This window comes from Talpa occidentalis, unplaced genomic scaffold (genome assembly GCF_014898055.3).
Source record: "Talpa occidentalis isolate TD23 unplaced genomic scaffold, MPIMG_talOcc4v2.1 talOcc4.6, whole genome shotgun sequence".
NCBI lineage: Eukaryota > Metazoa > Chordata > Mammalia > Eulipotyphla > Talpidae > Talpa > Talpa occidentalis.
The window spans coordinates 28,166,431-28,188,719 of record NW_023604972.1 but is presented as its reverse complement, the minus strand read 5'-3'; the positions used below and the strand labels follow the sequence as shown (position 1 = coordinate 28,188,719).

The window sequence follows — 22,289 nt, the reverse complement described above, 5'->3', positions numbered from 1 at the left end:
AGAGAGCAACAGGAGTACAGAAGGTGGGAAGTAAACTCGAGTCAGGCAGGACTGCCAAGAAGAGGTGACACATGCTATCAGTCTTTAAGAGTGAGTGAGAAAGGGGTGGGAAAGCAGAGGAAGGCTGATTTAAACTGAAGTTCCAGCACATGCAGAAGCACGAGGAGGGAAATCATCAGCACTCCATAGTGCCCCAGGAGGGCCTCAGAGAGATGTATTGGAGGGGCAGGCGGGAGCTGAGTCACACAGGCCCATTACTAATGAATCTGGATCTTGCCTGAGGAGAATACAGGGCTATGGAAATAGTTTAAGCCGGAGCCTGTCATGAACATTTTGGCACTTTCTAAATCATCCACTTTCTGGACTGCCAGTGTTATGCAATTATAAGGCCAAACATATTTATTTATCTTAATTCTTTAGGAAGTGATCAATCTTGTGGGAAGGATCTGTGCTTGTCTCTTTAATCTCTAAGAGTGCCTGGAATAATATATGGGCACATTTGATTTGTCTAACAAATATCAAGTGATGAAGTCATATAATTTACGCATATTGCATATGGTGATTTGTGGTTACTTCAGAAAATTAACTGGAACATTCTGATGGAAGATAGAAACGAGGGTGGGGACATAGACTTTATTCTAGCGAGATATTAAAGGGTAAATGCCCTTAAAGCATTCATTGGGCCTTAGACTTTGATGCAATGGAAGGCCGTTCATTTTTATCATAAAACTAATTAGAAAGCTATGGAAAGGGAGTTCAAAGAAACTAGCCAATCTCATGGAGAAACAGTCTGGATCTCTGAACACAGCTCTCTGTCATTCATTCCTGTTTTTTCAACAATGATTTATTGAAGTTCTTGCCCTATCTGAGAGGCTAAATTAGAATAGTGTACCTAGGGAAGATTACACTAAAGCAGGGGAGACCAGGTAGATACAAGAAACACACTCATAATTACATACTGACAACTTGTGATAAGAGCCCAGAGAGAAAACAGCAGGGCCTAATGCAAGGACAGAAAGGAAGGGAGACCTGCTGGAGGCTGAGTGAGGGTTACAGCAGGTCTCCTGAGAAGGAGTAAGAGAAAGGGGAGCAGGAAGAAGCCAGGACAAGGCCGATGGGGAGAGAGCTACCAGCAGGGGAGCCCCTCTAATCCCCCCACCCCAGGTCAGGTAGAAATGCTTTGTGAACCTGAGGAACAGAAAGGAGGCCTGTGTGGATGAGCCTGGAGGGAGGAGGGGATTAGTGGGGGTGCCAGAAGGCCAGAGGCAGAGAGACCAATCAGGACAGTAGGAAAAGGGTGGAAATCATGAGAGCTTGAACACACTCAGCGAGTCCCAGTGGCATGAGTTCAGGGAACAATCTCAGGCCGGCTGTGGGGTCAGCCCCACAGGTAATAAAGGCCCCCAGGGGATCCCTGCCAAGTCCGTGGTTGGCAAGGGCAGGAGCCTGGACTGGATGCAGAACAATGGAGACAGAAGTCTCAGGAGCAATGCTGACCTGACTTGAACTCTACACGCCCAGCGTGGCCTTGCACAAGTCAGTAGCCTAGTGCATGGGCCGTGACAGCAGTTCTCGCCCAGCGCGGGTTTAGGGTTTGCAGCTCAGCGCCTGAATGTCTGGCCCAGGGACGGTGCTCAACAAGCAAACGCTTGTTGCTTTTACTGGGAGGAAAGGACTTATTCCCCAGACATGAAGGCGGCGGGGGGGGGGGGGGGGGGGGGGGGGGGGGGGGTCTGTCAGGGGGCTCCACCGGGCAGGACAAGGTTGGGGGTGGGGGCGATCATGAGGGGTTCCAGCAAGAGGCGAGTTTCAGCCTGAGCAGTTGGGTGTGGGTGCGGATGCCACCCACAGAGGAAGGAACTGCGTTCCGGAGTGGGGGTGCACTTGTTGCGTGACTTGGGCGAGGAAGCAAGAATCCGCGCGCCCGGGGGGCGGAGCGAGAGGAGGAAGGAGAAGGTAGGAGCCAGGACCGGGGAAGCAAGGTGAGGGCCCCGCGGCGCCGAGAAGCGACCGCGGGTTCCGGGGGTCGGGGGGAAGGCTGTTGGGGGGCCGCTGCGGCAGCGGGGGTCGGGCTCGGCTGCGCGGGCGCCGGAGACAGGGGCGGCGAGGCGACCCCCACGCCTGCAGGTGAGCCTGACAGCGGGGTATCGTTGGGGACGGGGTGCAGGGCGAGGAGCTGGAGGTGGCCGCCTCTGTCCGTTTCTGGGGTCCTCGGGGGACAAGGGCGTCTGGGGGCTGCGCGGGCCTGCCGCCAGGGCTCTCCCCAGCCAGGCCTCCCCCTCCTGGCTCGGACCTGGCAGTGATCCCGCAAAGGTAGGGGTATGGGGGGCGGGGGAGGGGGGAGACAGGGTCGTGCCTGCTGCCTCTGGCTGGGGATGGCGGCGATTTACTGCGTGATGATTCCGGGCTTTCCAGAAAGTGCGGTGACCGGCTCCTGCTGTCCTTCCCAGCATGCGCCTTCACCCCTCAATCTACTTACTGCTCGCTGCCTTGTCCACTTGCCCTCCTGGCAGCACACCTGCCCCCCACCCTCCTTCCGCTCCTGAAGAAGCAGAGGGACCCCATTCCAGGGCTGGGTGCGGTGGTGGAAACTGCTTCTGGAAGACAAGCCCAGGGAGGACTTACTAGATGTGGACTGATGATTAATTGGTGAGAGGGGATCAGACCACCAAAGCTGAGATGTTGTGGTATCTCTGCTTTCTGATTTGGGGGTAACAGCCAAACTCTTGACTAAATAAATATAATCTAATTTGACCTTAGGTGAGCAAAGACTCTCTGGGAGTCCTCAGGAAATAAGGGGGCCAGGGCGACTGTGACAGCTGCCCATTACTGCTCAGACACTCTCTGTGTTCTGCATGCAGAACCTGAGGGACCCCCCTCTTCATCCCTCACCTTCACCCCTCATCCTTGCAAGTCTCTCAAGGTTGCTGTGTCCACCACCCCCACTTAAAAGGTTAGAAAACTGAGGCACAAGCGTGTTAAGTTACCCCAAAGCACAAATCCTGGAGTCAGGATTTGAACTCTGATTCCAGGACTTTTCACTGTAAGGCACCATGGTGCCTCTACAAGAAGCGTTGACACTTAAAGTGAAACTTGGTTTCACCCTTGGCTCATATGCCTGGCTGTACAGTAGGAAACAGACTTGTACATGAGATGTAAGTTTTGCAGGGAAATTAGTAGTATTCTTGAAGTTCAGGGCTGCACAGTCCGGTGGCCATTGGGGTGGGAATGTGGTTCTCATTGTCCACCTGGCATATGCCCTGCAGTATCTAATCACTTTCCCAGTCATGTGACACCAAGGGAATGATTCATTCCCTTCTTCAGAAACACCCTGTCTTTATCAACTATTCCTTCGCAGTCTTTTCCCTGGTCTGTTTGATTTTTTCTTTCTCTTATTGGTATTTCCTTACTCTCAGGGTCCACATTCTCCAGTACTCTTCTAGACATTTTTTATTCTAGCATAACCTTTGCTTTACCTATCATGTCTATGATAGCAATTCCCAAATTCATTTCTCTAGTCAACCCCTAATCTGTAATGCCAGACCTAAGTAGTCAAATATTCTTATCCCCACTGGCTAATTCTAGTGCATGCCCCACAGGCACCCAAATCCAACATGTTCAAGCCCAAATTTCTCATCTCTCTCCTCCCCCCCAGGGTCTTGGTTGAGGTCTGTTCAGTTCTTTGCTTGGATTACAGCACCTTGTACACATGCTCCATCCACTGTCCTCAGGTCCTCTTGAAAACTGAGGAGGGCCTCCCTGGTGGCACAAGGGGTTAAGACGCAACCTATGAAGCTCACCGCAGCCACTACAGCACAAGTTCGATCCCTGGCCAGGGAGCTACCCACATGGCGCAGCAGACCTCTCCTGACTCACCCGCTGCTCCCCTTAGCAGTGTATTTCAGTCGATCTGCCTGTTCCATCCTCACTCTGTCTCTGGTGAATCCTCTCACCCCCCCAAAAAAAACTCTAGCCTGTACCCCGGCTCTTATATGCATAAATAAATAAATCTTTAAAAAACAAAAACAAAAACTGAGCTCTCCTTCCTTGACTTTTTCAGGGGAGACTTTTGCACATTTTGTAACTGTGGATTTGTCTGCTTCCCTCTTCAGACTGTGAGTTTCTTTAGCACTGATTTTCTCTTATCCTTCATTGTATCCCCTGGCCTGGCACATAATAGACACTCAGTAAATATTTGGGTAATTAATGACCTTGTAATGAATTGAAACTTTTCAGAACACTATTTATAGGTTAAAATAACTAGGCATCATGTGACCTTTTAGTCCTCTCTAAATCTGAAATGTTATCATTAGTAAGTTCATTTGTGTGCATTAGTGGGGAAGGAATATTAGAAAGTAAGTTTGCAGGTAGTTGAAGATTAAGACTAATGACAAAATGAGGGCTTCCCTGGTGGTGCAAGGGGTTAAGACGCAACCTATTAAGCTATCTGCAGCCACTGCAGCACGAGTTTGATCCCTAGCCCAGGAGATACCCACATGGTGCAGCAGACCCCTCCTGACTCACTCACTGCTCCCCTCAGCAGCGTATTTCAGTTAATCTGCCTGTTCTGTTCCCCATTCTGTCTCTGGTGAATCCTCTCACCCCCCACCCCCCATACCTCTGGTCTCTACCCCAGCTCTTGTATGCATAAATAAATAAATCTTTTTTAAAAAAAAGACTAATGACAAAATGAAAAGGTTTTCCAAATAGGTGAGCTGATACCAAAGATGATTTTATAGTTCATGTAATATTTAATTATTCCATAGTGACTGTCTTCTGCTTCCCCTAGACAGTGAGTCCAGGAGTAAGCAGAATCCACTTGACTAGGAGGGAAGCAAAGCCGAAGTCATCATGGCTTCAGTGTCTACTCACGGAAACCAAGATAAAGGTCCCCACTTGCCACCACCAAGCAAGCAGGTATATTTTTAATTTGGAGCCCTGCCATCTATTCAAGTCTTTCCTTATCGCTCATCTTTGTCATCTTACTTTTTTCAGTCTGACACTTTGCTGGATGAGTTCAGGGAAAATGCAATGGGGAAGGATAATATTTTGGGCTGCCTTGAAAAGGAGCCTTCACAACTTTCATTTGCAAAATCCTTTCTTTATCCTTCCCTGTTTAGACTCCAACTTAACTAACTCATACATAGGTTGTCAGTGACTGAAGAGATGGAACATCTTAATTGAATTAAACAGAATGGTACAGAATGCTTATTTTTAGATTTGTGTTACCAAGGCTAATGTGCTAAGTATATGCTGCTAACCTGTGTTCTTGAACAGTATAGCAGCACCCTTAACTTTTAGCCAAGAGATTGAGAACCCAGTTATTAACATAGGTACTGCTTTTCTGCTGGCTAAGAGTCAATACTATGTGTTTCAGGGACAGCAATATGAAGAAAATATAAAATTATCAGCATAATACAATAAATAAAATATATCAAAATATAAAATATTGTGATGGGTAAATGGAGCTCACGTTCTCTGGGATCAACTTTTTAAGCTAAAAATAGTTTATGGAGGAGGAGATAGTTAAGAAGCAAAGTTTAAGAGAGACTAACAGAAATGATATCCAGTCACAAGTAGAAAAACTTGGACACCTGAGTTGCTTCTGTGAAATAGAGAGGTGAGCTCGCTTCAGCAGCACATATACTAAAATGGAGAGGCATAAAACATTTATGGCTCTAGGGAAAAGGATGAGCCGAACTCCTCTGAGAGACTTTGCAGGAGCTTCAACCTGATGATAGCCAGGGTGATAGCCTGGGTCCCTGACCTGGACTATTTTTCCTGGAAAAGAAGGGTGGAAGATGTTCCTTATTTCTGTAGAAACCACAACCAGGAGCAAGAAGAGATATTTACACTGAGTGTGAGGTGGAGAGCTTGCTGAGAAACTAAGGTAAATAGAGAGTGAGAACAACTCCTCTAGCTGTGACTCACCCTGCCCACTTGCTCCTTGTGCTGTAGTGGTTGTAGAGAAAGGAGAGGGGGATTGCCTACAGGGTTGCATGGAGAGCTGTGACAACGTAGTCACCAAAGAGTTCTTCCTCATTTTCATGATGCATGTGAAGTGCTTGGCCCAGAGCCTGGCTCATGGGAAAGTTCTCAAGAAATGGCAAACTTCACGCACATTGACATCTACTACAAACAAGAGTCTAACAAACTACAAACAAACAAAAAAAAGAACAATGGTAAAATCAACAGGTGAACTTCAATAGCCAAAGAACAGCACTTGTTCAAGAAAAACGCTAAAAGTTGGGGACACACATAAAAGCATGGTAGAGGACATAGATAAAAGTCACAAATAGGAAATACAAGTGTGATTTTGTAGTAAGGAACAAATTAAATAGAATGTATTTCTTAAAACAAATGAGCCATTCACAGTATGAGAAAGACTATTTGCAAATCATATATCTGATAAGGGTCTAATATTTAGAATACATATAAAGGCCTTGCAACAACAACAAAAACTCAATTAAAAAAGCAGGTAAAGGACTTGAGTAGGTATTTCTCCAAAGAAAGATTTGTAACTGCCCTATAAACAAATGAAAAGATGCTTGATGTGTTAAGCCATTAGAGAAATGTAAATCAAAACCACAGTAAAATACCATTTCACACCCACTAACATGGCATAATTAAAAACAAAGACAAAACAGAAAATAATGAGTGTTGACAAGCATGTGGAAAAATTGGAACCTTCATACATTGTCAGTGGAACTGTAAAATTGAGCAGTCACTGTGGAAAACAGTTGGGCGGTTCCTTAATAAGTTAAACATAGAATTACCATATGGCCCACCAGAATTGAAAACAGGTGCTCAGACAAAAGCTCGTAGCAGCTCTACTCACAATAGCAAAAAGGTAGAAACAATCCAAGTACTCATTGTGCTCACCAGTGGGTGAATGGATAAACAAAAGAGATGTGTCCAAACAGTGGAATATTATTGAGCCATAAAAAGGAATTCCAATTCATGCTGCAACATGGAGAGCCTTGAAAACATTATGTAAAGGAAAAGAAGCCAGACACAAAACATCCCATATTATATGATGCCACTTATACAAAATACCCAGAATAAGCAAATCCATCCAGACAGAAGCAGTTTACTGGTTGCTGAGAGGCTAGGGGAAGGAAGGGGTGCAGATAGACTCCTTAATGGGTATAGAGTTTCCTTTTGGGGTGATGAAAAAGTTCTGGAACTAGATAGTGATAATCACTACCCTGTGAATTGTGAATATACTTAATGCCATGGGTTGTATACTTTAAAATAGTTAAAATGGTAAATATTACACCATATGTGCTTTTCCACAATAAAAAAATAATGAGCATATATATAACAAAAGATTATAACCCAGTGCAGTTGAGATATTGTCTCCACACCAAAGGAGAAGGGCAGTCTGGCTACAGAATATGTAGAGATGCTCGCATTAATTATCAAAGAAATGTAAATAAGGCAACAAAATATTGCTTTAATACCTATTAGACTATCAACATTAAGAAAACAGTAATGCCAATTGTTATAAAAATCTTTCTTTAAAGTGAAAATCAAAATCAACAAAAAACTATGAACCAGAGATACTCTATGGGGGGTGGGGGATGGGGAGAGGAGGGATTGGGGTCAAAATAAGGGGGTTGCAATTGTATGGGGAATATAAAAATAAAATTTATTTAAAAAAAAATCTTTCTTTAGTCTAACCAGGCTTTGGAAGCTTTGAGCAACATTTAGACACGGCTGGAGAGAATGGAGACTGGTTCAGCCACCGGAACAGCTGTCCAGCAAGACTTTGTCAAATTGGGATGCTCATGCCCTATATTTTACTTCCCTATATATATCTATATCTATATGTATTTCCATATAAATATATATATTTCCATACACACACACACACACACATATATGGAAAATGTTCTCATGGACCAGTAAGAGACAAGAGCTTGTGGGGACTTGGAGGCAGCCTGGAGAATTATGCAGCAGTTAGAAGTATTGGACTGGATGTCTACAGCAAAAGGGATGGATCTTAAAAGTATAGAGTTGAGTTGAAAATACTTTTGAAATTAAATTAAATGCACAAAACAATGGCATTTACATACAAAGAACTCAGGCACCCAAAACAATGAACTTTTAGCAAGAATGTTTATGAACAAAGCAGCTACACTAAACTCCCAGAGTGATGGTGATGGAAAATGTGGAAAGTGAGTAAACAATCGGGATAAGAAATGGGGCGTTTGCAATTGTATGGGGGAATATAAAAATAAAATTTAATATTTTAAAAAAAAAATAAATAAATAAAGTTAAGACAAACTTAGTTATTATTCCAAGGATATGTATTTACCATTGCAAATGTTAGCTATCACTGTAAGATTGTGTTTTGGAGAATTTCTACAATAAACAGCAATGTTTTAGTGAAAAAAAAAAAAAAAGAATGAGTGAATAATACATACATTCCTACAAAGAGGAAAGGCTCATAAAACACAGGAATTAGTCCAGGTTGTTGCATGTCAGCATATTAAAAAATAATGTAGAACTAGAAAAATAATATCAACTATGTCAATAATTGCAGAAGTTATCTCCAGACCTCTTGTAAATGTATAAAAAAATAGCTCTCCATTAATATAGTAAATTACATAGAAAAAGAGAGCAACTCATGATGAGTTCATAGTCTAAAAATGTGCACAGAAGTATATAAATAGATAAATTGGAATACAGATCTATAAATAGATGTAATACAGTGCTCTGAGTACAATCCCACAAGTATAACTCTTGTGCTGTGGGGAAATCTATCGATTCATCCAAAAGGCAACACTGAATTGGGTGTAAAGGAAGTGAGTTGCCACCATCACTTGGGCAAAGGAATTGAGTTCATTGCAGGGATGATGAACTACATGGTCACAGGCATTGGAGTCTCCGATTCTGCCCAGATAACTCCTCCATGCTCTTTGGTCAACAAGCCACTCTTTTCTCCTCCATCTGGGCTTCTTTCCTGGCCTAAGTCCATCCAGCAATCCCAGCTGGGAAGCTGTGGCTGGGACAGGTCATGGCTCTGTGCTGGGGTCTGTGCAGAATGCATGCAGTGCGACAGAGACCTCCCTGCCTGCTTCCAGAGAAAAGGGAGTGGATGCTTTTCTGATGATTTAGCCCCTCACCATGTAACTTCCCTTACAGAGCCTTCTGTTTTGTCCAAAATCAAAACTGCACATCCACAGAGGAGAGATTTCAAAGATTATCCGAGAATGCCAAGAAGAAAGTTTCTGGAAAAGAGGTAACACACCCCTCTTAACATTTGTTAGCACTGTATTTGCTGCAATACATTGCATATCAGATTAGAATTGTGGTGATGATTTATTTTAAGCAGAAATGTTACATAATTTCCTGAAGAACTTTGATATCTAGGTCTCTTTAGAGTTTAAATCCATGTTGAGCTCCTTTTGCAGGCAGGGACATTATGTGATTAAGGAGTAGTTTACCTCACTTAGCAAAACATAAGGCACACCTAATATTTTCCCTCTGTGTTCTTCTATGAGAATGTATACCAAGAGTGTTATTTAGAATTTCTTTTAAGAGTAGACAGATTCTTGAATTCCACTCAATTCTAACCTTGTATAAATCAGAAAAAAAATGTCATGGTCACTGATTCAGCTGAGAGCCAAGCACAGTGCTTCACACATAGAAAATATCTACTCAGTATTTTTGGAATGAATGAACAATGGCAGTGTTCCATTAATACTCTTCTTGCAGTGTCTCTGAAATAACCTGTCCTTTCTCTTTCTGGGCTTGCCTTATATAAGACAAGTGTGTGAATTCAGACTGTGCCTTAAGTTCTCTTCCAATCAAAAAAAAAAAAACATTTGTCATTTGAAAATGTCCTAATAAAATCTATAGATATAGTTCTAATATTTTGTAACAGTGTTGATGTAGGGATATTTTATTCTTTGAAGTACTCATTTTGATTCCTCAAGTCATTCAAATTCAGTATCAGCTGTTTTGGAAGTAGCACCCTTTAGAAGTTGATATCTGTTATGTATGACTATGATTAATATTACATATTAATGCATATTACATATGCATGACACATATAGTATATAAATGATTATTATATAAGCTATGATTACTGATTGTGCTTCCTGTCTTTTCTGACAACCTATGAGTAATTTAATCAAACCCTCGTAGATTACCATTTCAGTAAAAACTTCCATCAAGTAGATATGAATGATAAAAATCAGTTGCTATTTGATTAGTCTTGGTTGCTAGGAAGAACTAGATGTTCATTACTGCTCTCTGTTTCAGAAGAAATCATTTGATACCCTCTGACAGAGCCTGAACCTGCTTTTGCCAGACTAACTTGCCCCGCTTTAAAAATCATAGGTAGAGGCCTCCCTGGTAGGGGTTAAGTCTCAGCACTATTACAGCTGTAGCCTGACTTTGATCCCTGGCCAGAGAGCTGACCCACATGGCTCAGCAGACCCCTTTTGTCTCACCTGCTGCTCCCCTCAGCAGTGGATTTCAGTAGATCCACCTATTCTGCTCCCCACTCTGTCTCTGGTGAATCCTCTCAGGCCCCACACCTCTGGCCTACACCCCAGTTCTTCTATACATAAATAAATAAATCTTTAAAAAAGAAAAAAAATCATAGGTAAACATCACCCATGTTTAGCATGAACATGATAATCTAGTAATCTTTGAAAAATAGACATGTCAAAATTGTAGAATAAAATATTATGAAAGACAGAAGCTGGGAGCTATATTACATAACACATGTAGACGTTTAGTTGTACTCTTTTTAAACTTTGATAGAAGACTGAAATTTTTAATGCATGTTAGTACCACCACCGCCCCCGCCCCCCCCCCCCCCCCCCGTCCCGCAAGCATCTTGGGTTTTGACTTTCTGCCATTTCTGTTACCCAGGGTCAACTGTGGTCCAAAAATATTGCATATAATGAGAGATTTTGAAAGAGGAGAGATCACATTCATATAACTTTTTAAAAAGCATAATATATGTAGGATTTGGTACTGTTCACAGTTTGGGTCAACTACTGGGGGCCTTGGAATAGGCCCCCCCATGGATAAAGGGGGGACCATTGTGTATAGCTAAAGGCAACCCCAAACTCAACAGCTAACTCCTCACACAGTAAGAGGCCTGTGTTGTACGTGGGCATTCAGTAAAAGTGCATGTCAGGGAGGAAGTAGCACGAGTTTAGGTTTTGTCTGATTAATGCTGTTTGTCATCAGGTTGTCTGTCTGGCCCAGAAAATTCTCCATGTAGTACTTAATAAATATTTGTTGAATAAGTAAAATAAATATGAGTAAAAACTCATTGCCAATGTAGGTAAGAGAAAAGGCTTGGCCAAATGCTCCCTGACTTCTAGGTGAGGCACCACGTCTTAAAACGGCAATATTGAAGGGCAATTTTGCTTTACAGCTCTACCTTTTTCTCTTGTGAGCATGCTGGTCACCCAGGGACTAGTCTACCAAGGTAAGAGTCTTTTTTTGCTAAGTAATTTAACTCAAGAGACTCCTGTTTTTATGATCCTCCTGGCAGCGTTTTTGGTGCTTTGCATTTATATTTTGGTGAAGGATTTATTTAGGCAAGCATTCAGCTCTCTCCAGCCTTACTCCCCCCTCTCCAACCAAGATGTCCTAATCCCTAGGATGACTGAATATAATATTACTTGACAAAGGGAAATTAAAGTTGAAGGTGGAATTAAGGTTTTTAATCAATCGACCCTAAAAAAAATGAGATTATTCCGGATTATCCAGATGTGCCTGATGTGATCAAAAATATCCTTAAAAATGAGAGTGGAGGGGCCTCCCTCATGGTGCAAGGGGTTAAGCGTCAGAACTGTGAAGCAATCCCCAGCTACTGCAGCATGAGTTCGATCCCTGGCCAGGGAGCTGATCCACATGGTGCTGCAGATCGCTCTTGTCTTCCCCGCTGCTCCCCTCAGCAGTGTATTTCAGTCAATCCGCCTGTTCTGTCCCCCACTCTGTCTCTGGTGAGCCCTCTTACCCCCTGCACCTCTGGCCTGTACCCCAGTTCTTGTATACATAAATAAATAAATCTTTTTTAAATTTTTAAAAAAATAAGCTACCTCATCTTTGGTAATTTTGTATAGCATCCCAGACTAAGACACTCAGGGAGACTCGTTTTAACCTTCTGAACTTCAGAACTATAAACTAATAAATTGTATTGTTTTAAACAATTAAGTTTGTGATTATTGGTTCTGGCAGTCACAGGAAACCAATACAATGCCTTTCTCTGTATCAGAGTCCTTGGGTCTCCCGGTACAGAGTCAGACTGTCCCTGGCACAGGGCACTCGAGGAAGGAGAGAAATGGGGCTGAAATCTACCCAAGATCATTCCCCCAAACCATTTGTCCTAGGAAGCGGCTTCATCTGCCTGAGGAAGGCACCCTGTCGAATTTGCATAGCAGATCATGAAGACGAGCACCCCCCACCTTACATCTCCCCACACAGAACTCTCCCTGCCTCTTAGAGTTTTCCAGTGTTGCTCCCCATCTGAACAGAGAACCCATGGGCATTGCTTTGTCCCCAGAAGCAAGAAGACACCTGATTCTCTTGAAGCCCATTTTACTGAACACTTTTGACCACCAGGATTTTAAAAAAATATTTGTACCCAGCAAACATGAGATGTTCTAGTTCTTTTGAGGGACCACATGTCCTATATTGAAGAGAATCCCACTTGAATCAATATTGTTCTTGTCCTTAATGTTGATTTATAAAATGTGATTTCATTTTTATAATAATGGAAGTGCACTCATTCAAGAAACCTTCGTCAAACCATTTTGGCACAGAAAAAAAAAAATGTGACCATGACATCTACAGGGATTATATTTATAAATAATAAAGTACTCTCATAACTGGGTTGTGTATTAGTGTCTATAGCTGCCATAACAAATTACCATGAGCACAGTGACTTCAAACAGTACAAACGTGTTAACTGACAATTCTGGAAATCTGAAGTCCAAGATAGTTCTCACGAGACTGAAGTCAAACTGTCAGCAGCCCTGCCTTCCTTTCTGGGGTCTTGGACTTCCTTTCTCTTTCTAGCTTCTGGGGACCACACACATTCCTTCACTCTAGGCCTCATCCTCTGTCTGCAAAGCCAACAGCATTGAGCCAAGTATTTCTCAGGCTGTGATCACTCAGGTTGTATCTTTCATTCATTTTTCCACACTGAAGAGCTATTGTGATGACACTGGGCCAGCCCAAAGAATCCAGGATCATGTCCCTATTTTAAAATTATCTGACTAGCATTTTTTCCTCTTAATTCCCCTTTGTTATGGAGCATAATGTGTTCACAGTTTCCAGGGATTATGAAGGGGACATCTTTACAAGGCTATTTATTCTGCCCTCCACAGATGATACTATTTCCATTTAAAAATTGTGACTAGATATTGTGAAACTCTCTGTATTGAGTTATTTGAAAAGGGATGAGATGATGACCAATTGCTTTGAACTCAGTAGCTAGCTCCACTTTTGCCTTAAATCCGTCTTGAATTGTCTTAATTTCTTTTTTAATACATTAATACTAATACTATTTGCAAAAAAATAGCTATTTGACAGTTAAATTCAACCAAGAATTGAATTATAGTTGTTATAATTCAATATGATGTTGAAGACCATCTCTTTAAATTAAGAATGTGTATATCTTAAACATTAGAGATTTCTTTATACTTTATAAATCTAAGTATGAAATGAAACAGTGACATATTTATCTATTACTCCTTAGGTTATTTAGCAGCTAATCCAAGATTTGGATCATTGCCTAAAGTTGCAAGTAAGTCATGGAAGTAAAATGAAATTCATTCTTTCAAAAGATATTTATAGCAATTGTAGATAATAATGTCCAGATTAACCAGATTGTTTTGATGCTTTAAAAAAGTCAGTCTCCATTCTTTGCCACTTTGCAGTTCTTAGTTCATTCAACATTTTCTGGCATAAAGTTGCCCACTTGGGACTTCAAGGTCTTCCTAGATGCCTGACTGGGAGGGGTAGCAGGACACAGACGAGGCTACAGCAAAGCCTCCCTTCCTTCTAGGATGTTTTTTTTCTTTCAGTCAGGCTTTCTAAGTTATCTTTTGTCATGGATATAACAAATGAATGGTTTTCAAAAATGAGGAGCTTTCTAGTAATAAATTCACCACAAATGTAGGGTCTCATCTTTCACTCCTTTTACACATACCATTTATGCACAGTGAGGAGGGATTCCAGGTTCCAATCTGAATCCTCACTCCCAGAAGGTGGAGCAGATTGGAGACTTCTTCTACAGGAAATTTCTCCCTCTCTGACCACTCTCCCTCTCTGCAGGCAAGATGGATTGTCACTGCAGTACATAAAGAGAGCTCAGGGGCCTTCCCAGAGGTACACCCAGACCCCAGCCCAGCCTCCCCTCGTGGCTTCAAATACTTGTGTGCCAGCTGGGCCTCCCCGGCTGCCCACCCCTGGGGCAGCACCTGCACTTGTTCTATCCTGGCCCCTCTACCTTCAGCTCAAAATTGAGAATATCAAGACATTTCCTGCTCCCAGTCTTGCTCTGCAATATTCTCATGTTTTGTTCATTGTCTTATCATGATGCTTGTAATGTTAAATTTAAGTTAATGAAGTTCTGGAAGATAATTCATGGAGGAGATTCTGAATCTTTAAATTATCTATCTTTCCTAACCTGCTTTTACAGTTGCTGGCATCTTAGGATTTGGTCTTGGAAAGGCATCTTACATAGGAGTGTGCCAGAGTAAATTCCACTCCTTTGAAGATCAGCTCCGTGGAGCTGGTTTTGGTCCTGGACATAACAGGTGTGTAATCTATTTATTGAGGGATGGTAATGAAGATAACTATAAAAAATTAAATATCATTTGCCATTTATATTATTAAAGTTTTTTTAAGCTCCACTGGTTAAAAGATATTTCACCATCTAATTTTGAGTTGTTGATATTCAACTGCAATAATAATTTTATCGCTTCTTGGCCTTTTGGCTAAGATCAAGTGCAATAATAATTTAACTTAGTTATCTATTTCATTTGCTCACCAAATAGTTAGTGAGTGCCTACTATGTTTAAGGCATGGCTTAAGCCTCTAAAGAACATTTTATTATTTTTTAAATTTTTTTATAAAGATTTATTTATTTATGCATACAAGAGCTGGGGTAGAGACCAGAGGTGTGGGGGGTGAGAGCATTCACTAGAGACAGAGTGGGGAACAGAACAGGCAGATTGACTGAAGTACAGTGCTGAGGGAAGCAGCGGGCGATTCAGAAGAGGTTGGCCGCACCACATGGGTCACCTCCCTGCCTGGGCGGGGAATCAAACTCATGCTGCAGTGGCTGTGGATAGCTTCATGGTGCTGCGTCTTAGCTCCTTGCACCACCAGGGAGGACCCTAAAGAACACTTTAATGAACAGACATGGCTGTTCTACCATCATGGGATGACACTAAATTTACACAGGGTTCTTTAAGCCAGTTTCCGTAGTGTAGTGGTTATCACGTTCTCCTGACACAGGGTTCTTTACTGCAGGACTTAAACCAGAGCCTTTACTGTTTAATATATATGATTATGATTATATTATATATGAGTAATATAGATGATCATGATTCTCCTTGGGGAATCTAAGAAGTGGAGATTGACAACATTACTTCTGGCCAGAGAATATGTAGGTTAAAAACCAGCTCTGGCCACTTGCTAAGCTGGGTGAAGTGAGACAGGTTCCTTACTAATCTTCAATTTTCTCACCTATAAAAAAATGGTGATTGTTTTCATGGGATGTTGGAAGGAATAGAAATGATAATTCATTGCACTCAGTAAATAGCTGTTTCTGTGATAGTATTATAGGACTAGTATTGGGGACATGTTTTCCGAAGACCCTCCCTTGTCATAGTGGATTATATTTGGGAGACAGCATGCAGTGAAAATGACATTGAACATGACATCATTATTGTCCTTTTCTGGATGAAATTCAAATCTAGAAACAGCTCCTGTTATTCCTGAGAAATGTATACTTGCAAACTTTAGCACAGAAAGTGTCTCTAATTTTTGTTAAGACTAGAGCTTCCAACGTCAAAGTGCAAACTACTATTTTTGCTTCTATTCTAGGCACTGCCTACTTACCTGTGAGGAGTGCAAAACTCAGCGTGGATTAAGTGAGAAGGGAGATTCACAACCTTCAACGTCCTAAACTCTGTACCTATGGATTTGGAAGTTTCTTTAGCCTTTGAATTTGTACACATTTAAAACTTCAAGTATCCTTTAAAGTAATGTGTTTACAGTGGAACAAAAACATTGTGATTCTCTCTCTATTGAAATGCTTTCTGTGGAAGATTCTCAATTGAATGAGCATTACAGTAGGCTGAAATGCTCAAAACCCCATCTGTGGTTTTGCTTTCCACGTTTCACTTACCTGTGGTCAACCACAGTCCAAAAATATAATATTATGTACAATAAGATATTTTGAGGAATGACTGACCACATTCACATAACTTTCGTTATAGCATATTATTCACTTATTATTAGTTAAAAATGTTAATCTCTTACTGTGCCTAATGTATAAATTAAACATTATTGTAGGCAGGTATATAAGGGAAAAAACAGTACATAGGAGGTTCAGTATGTATGCAATTTCAGGCATCCTCTGGGGTCTTTGAACATGTCACCTACAGATAATAAGGAGACTTCTGTCATGCTTTTCTGCTATTTATGAACATGTTGGGAGTATTCACAAAAGTAATTATGTTGCACCCCACTAACTTACAACCAGTAAAAGAATTTGGGAGACTTCTCTCACGCACACCTGTCCATTCTTCCATTCTGATTTAAGTCAGTGTTTGAAGTTCTCTGATGGAGGACAGGAGTCAGTGTTTGTGAACTTGGGAAGCCATCTCCCCAAAGAAAACCAGTGTGTATGGAGATAAAATGCAGTTGCAAGAAAGACTGTCTCTTGTAGGAATAGGAAGTGCTTTCTAAAATGTAGGGGCCAAGGGCCTTCCCTGGTGGCGCAGCAGTTGAGCTCTGGGCTGCGAGGCTGCCCGCGGCCTCTGCAGCGTCGGTTCATTCGCCGGCGAGGGTCCCACAAAAAATAAATAAATAAAAAATAAAATGTAGGGGCCAAGATCTTTAACTTTATGAAAAATATATCATTTGACTCACAAGCTGAGGCAGCTGCCCTCTGCTCATCTAGCTGACTTTATGCTTCATTAGCGTTGCATTTCCTTATCTTCTTAGGTTACCTGCCTGGGTAATATGCACCTGCTCATGGTCAGTACTCAAGAACTTTGTTCTTTTATAGACTGTGAGTGGCCTGAAAGAATAACTACATCTTCCCAAACTGTCCCTCTTTCTCTGAAGAAAAAGTTTATTTACAGGAGGAATCACTGAAAGAATTAATTCACAGAATGACAAACTCTTGGGATTTTATAGAGCTCAGAGGTAGTCAATGCAACATAAGAGTTGAATGCCTATTCTCCTGTGTTTTTTTGCATAGAAAAAAAATTTCCATTGGGGACTTCTTGTGCTACGGTAGATTATCTGAGACCTTTGTAAAAACTTCTCTTGCATCTTTGCATCATCTCAAGAAAATGCTTTATATAAAGCATTTGATATATAACGCATTTTCCTCAGAAGATACATGTAAGAATACACATATACATATACACATACATACACATATATCTATAGAGAGAGAGAGACAAGAGTTTGTGTGTGTACACATTTGTGTTTTACTCAATACCTTTTGAAACCTATATCATGGAATGAAAAGAGAGATCTCCTCTAAACTTAATGTTTGATATGAAATATTTTATTTTAAATGTGAAAAATATTTGGAGGTTTTCATTTTTACAGGAACATTAAGTGTATAAAACGACATGATTTTGACTCCTTTTTTATATTACATATCCTGGTTTTTCAGTGGCTAAAGCTCTATTTCTGTAAATGAGAACACAGAGCCAATATCCTTGCTTCTTGGATGAAGTTTAACTCTTGGCTCTGACAACCAGCAATTGATGATTCTTTGTTATCTCAGTTATTGGCAAAAATTCAGTATTGGGCACATTTATTTCCTGCATCCCAGAAAAAGATTTGCCAGGAGTCAGGACATTTTCACATTGCTAAGTAGAGCAAGTCAAAGTTAAAAATCAGTCTCAGGGCACCAGGAAAAAGATGAATCTATTATTATTGAAAAGAAACGTTGCTTCTAAATGCTGACATCATCATAGTTCTGAATCAAAGTGGGTTTATTGGTTGGGCTCTTTGCTTTTTCTAAGTAGGTAAGTTATCCGTTGATGTTCTTCAAATGATCTTAGTGTGAACAGAAATAAGTAAGGAAAAACTAGAAGACCATCCAGGAAATCTTGGCTATTTTGCTTCATTACCTATAGAATATGTTATGAGGCAAGTATTTGGAGGGAAATATCTTTTTCTTGTGGAAGAATGTGTTGAAGGAGCAGCCTTTGTCTTTTAGCATTTAGCATTACCAATATTCACTGCCAACGTGGTTTAAGTTTATGAAAATGAATGAGATACTGTATATAATGCTTACTTATTTTTTAAATTCTCATTTAAGCAAAAAATATTTTCTGTCTGTTGCTGTCAAAATAGGTGATTTATCTATTTTATGTTAATACTATGAAAGTAATAAAATTTACCTTGAATGATTAAGGAATGACAATGTCATGTAGGTACTTTTCTTGGTATTCAAATAATGCAACCTGATAATTGACAGAAAACTTTTTCCACTTGGGAACTCTGCCCCCAGATATCAACCACAGAATGTAATTTTGTCGACATTTAGAGTTGGCAGTGATTTCAGTGATTAACCAACCGAGAGGCTGAAAGTCCAGAACAGACAGTGGAACTGAGTGAAGTTGGCATATAAAATACATGCGGATTCTTCATTTCTTTACACACAAATATGTGGGCTCACTTTTGCCAGATCTTCAGTTTTTTTCCAAAATAAAATGCAGGGGCTTCTGTGCAATATCCTGGCTTTAACTGTTTATTCTTTCATATATTCAATAATCAGCACCCAGTCTTTGCCAGACACTGTTCTGTGCCCTGGGAATGTGTTTTGCAATCATCCCAGGCTGGGCAGGTTCACCCCCGGGTCAGGCAGCTCACAAGAGAACCTTGGAGCCCTCAGCATCATTCCCATAGGTTTTTTAATAGTAAGCAGGGGAAATAAGCCAGCAGGGAGACAGCAGCTTGGGCCCCCTGTGAATCTCTATGCGCTCTTTCCTATGGGTTTTCTCTGGCATTCTCTTCCTCTTGCTGACAGCCCTCGTCTGCTTGGAGCAGTTCTGCAATGCCCTGTCCTCTCTGATGCCACCCTTATAGCCTCAGCCCCCAGGCTCAGGCGTGCACACTTACACACGTACATGCCACACACATGCCACACTCCAGGTGTCCATCATCAGGCACGTGTGCCCCGAGCCCACACTCCCAAGTGCCTCCTGCATTAGTACAATTAAGGCTGCAGGTGATAGCCATAGAGGCCAGTGGCGTGAAAGCCTGACCATCTTCATTTACCCCACGGAATGTTAATAGTGAACACAACCAGCAAAATATTGCATCTTCCTGGTACTTATATTCTTACCACCATTGTATAACTTGCCATCCAACCAAGCTCAAGCTCCCAGCTAATGCAGGGATGACCTCTGTTGCAGGCAGGTAAGATTTCAGGGCCTATGTATATATTCCCGGGGACGGACCTCCATGGTGCAGACCAGTGCACTGCCCAGCTGCTAAATTATTCAGAAAGTTCTTATGGGAAGGAGCCCAGCTTGCTTCCCTTCCCCTCCAGACTGGAATGATTCACAAGAAGTGAATCGTTTCCTACTTATCTCTGGATCTCTGGCTCCAAGCAAAATCTCTTGGCCAAGCAGCAGACCTCTCCTGTCTCGCCTGCTGCTCCCCTCAGCACTGTGTTTCAGTAGATCTGCCTGTTCTGCTCCCTACTCTGTCTCTGGTGAACTCTTCTCCCCACCCCCCACACCTCTGGCCTACACCCCAGTTCTTGTATGCATAAATAAATGAAAATTAGTCTTTTTTAAAAAAAAGTTCTTGGCCAGATATAGACATCTCAAACATGTCAGCCTAACTTGCAATTTCCCTGTGGCTACAAAATGGAATTCTTTCACAGGGTAGCTTTTAAACAGTAGAAGGCATATGCCTCTCAGAGTTTTAAACCATGGGAATGGGGTCCAATCCTGTCACCTCCTGGTCTTGGGGACACCCTTTGGCGTGTGGTGTCCGCGCGCACCAAGATTGTTAACAACACTATCTTGTATATTTGAAAGATACTAAGAGAGTAGATCTTAAAAATTCTCACCACACAAATGACAACTCTGTGAGGTGGTGGATGTGTTAACCAACCTTATCGTGGTAATCATTTTTCATATGTCTACGAAGTCATCATGTTGTACATGTTAAGCCTACACAGTGTTAAAAGTCAATGATATCTCAATAAAGGTAAGGGGAAAAACACACAAAAAGAGCATGCCCGATAGCAGGCGAGGAGGTGAGAGCCTGCAGATCCACCAGCTCCACAACTGCCTGAAGTCTAATCCCTAGAGTCAACCCCTTACTCTGTATCATGGAGAACAGTTCTGCTTTTCTATCAAACCAATACAGAAACTGGAGAGCTGCCACACTAGAAAACTGAAATGCGGCATTAGCTTTGGGATGAAGTGAAAGGTGAAAGCTGGGCAGAGCCTCGAGTTGGTTATTAGTAAAAACTCAAAAAGGCCTGGATGAGGGCATTAATAGAAGCCTAAAGGGCTTCCAAGCAGGCTGTCAAGGAGAGAAAAACATTGCTTCACAAAAGAGAAAGCCTAATTGGAACCGGGATTACGTACAGTTGAGCTGAATTGTTACTTGAGGTAATGTGGGAAATGTAGCCAGTGAACCTGAAGATCCAGCGAAGATTTCTAGGTTGAGGGAGTCACCTGGCTTTTTCTAGCTATCTGAAATGAAATGACATAAAGAATAATTTATTCCATTTCCAAAATTTGGAGAAAATATAAGGCTCAGAAGACTTGTAAGCCAACAAAGGAGTTTGCTACGTGAAAATGGCTTCCAGCAAAGACCAATTCCAGAGTAAGCCAACCCCTTTTTTGTTAAAGGCCTCAGGAAGATAACAGTGCCTTATAGGACATTTCAGACACATAAATGGCCGTCAACATGTACGCATAACCTTCTCCAGGGCATCTGTGAATCTTAGGGAATAGCACGGAGCTCCCAAATTAGAAAATTAGCTGTTTATAATGGACTTGTAGGTGACTTGCGTAATGAAATAGATGCGACCTACTGCAGCATGAGTTCAATCCCCGGCCAGGGAGGTGATCCATATGGTGGAGCAGACCGCTCCTGTCTCGCCCGCTGCTCCCCTCAGCAGTGTATTTCAGTCAGTCTGCCTGTTCTGTTCCCCACTCTGTCTCTGGTGAATTCTCTCACCCCCCGCGCCTCTAGCCTATACCCCAGCTCTTGTATGCATAAATGTTAAAACACACACACACACACAGAAATAGATGCCAAATGGATATGAAAGAATCCCCCATGGTTTTTGAAAAAAACATTTGGAAGAAATAGCACCCAAAAAGAGGTTTAAGGATTACTAACTTCGTGGGCAGGAAGCAAGCGGAGACTGCTCAGCTGTAAACATGAGCTATCTATGGAAAAGGAAGATTCAGTAGGCAGAACCAGCTGTAGGGAGGACTCACATAAGCTCCTCGGACTCACATAAGCCTTAGAGAACTAGTAACAAAGCTGGCTGGATCAGAATTACTAGACCAGTGACTGGTGTATGACTCTCACTCCCCTCTTGGAATGGGAATGTCTCAAGAAGTGTTATTATATGCCTGGTAGGTACTTGGAATGAAGAGGTCAGATAAGTTACCTTAAGTTCCCAGGTCTACAGATTGACGGGATTGGTGCTAAAGGACCTTCCTAAATAGGTGCTCAAGCACCTAATCCACACCTGGACCTCATTAGATGACATGTTAAAATGGGCTACTGATTGGAGGTCCTAGAAAAAGTATGAGTTTATTATGCACCTAGAAGGGATAGGAATTACTATGGACAAATGATCGGGAAAAAAGCTAACTGTAATATTTACACCAGGGTTCTTTCAAGGTGACGAGGTGTTTACATTCTTACCCACTGATAAAGACTTTGTGAAGAAATGACACTACCTAACTTCTGAGGCTAAGTCATAAATAAAAGGCGATGTAGCTTTTGACATGCTTCCTGGCCATGTGTTCTGACTGCCTGGAGCACACCAAGCTGTGAGAAGCCATGCC

At 41.8% G+C, this 22,289-nt stretch overlaps 1 protein-coding gene across 3 annotated transcripts; it reads left to right on the top strand.

The window, feature by feature from the left end:
• The first annotated feature begins 1,794 nt into the window (after positions 1 to 1,794).
• On the top strand, positions 1,795 to 18,609 carry OCIAD2 (OCIA domain containing 2). Of its 3 annotated transcripts, none has more exons than XM_037529493.2 (7): positions 1,795 to 1,982; positions 4,794 to 4,917; positions 9,151 to 9,247; positions 11,405 to 11,458; positions 13,736 to 13,783; positions 14,681 to 14,798; positions 16,093 to 18,609. In XM_037529493.2, exons 2-7 carry the CDS (start codon positions 4,852 to 4,854, stop codon positions 16,172 to 16,174), a joined length of 465 nt encoding a protein of 154 aa, XP_037385390.1. In that variant the 5' UTR covers positions 1,795 to 1,982; positions 4,794 to 4,851; the 3' UTR covers positions 16,175 to 18,609. The 3 variants fall into 3 exon arrangements, with proteins under 3 accessions (XP_037385390.1, XP_037385389.1, XP_054544175.1); XM_037529492.2 differs by having other exon boundaries at positions 4,790 to 4,917; XM_054688200.1 differs by lacking the exon at positions 1,795 to 1,982 and adding an exon at positions 2,105 to 2,127 and having other exon boundaries at positions 4,790 to 4,917.
• The last annotated feature ends 3,680 nt before the right edge of the window (positions 18,610 to 22,289 follow it).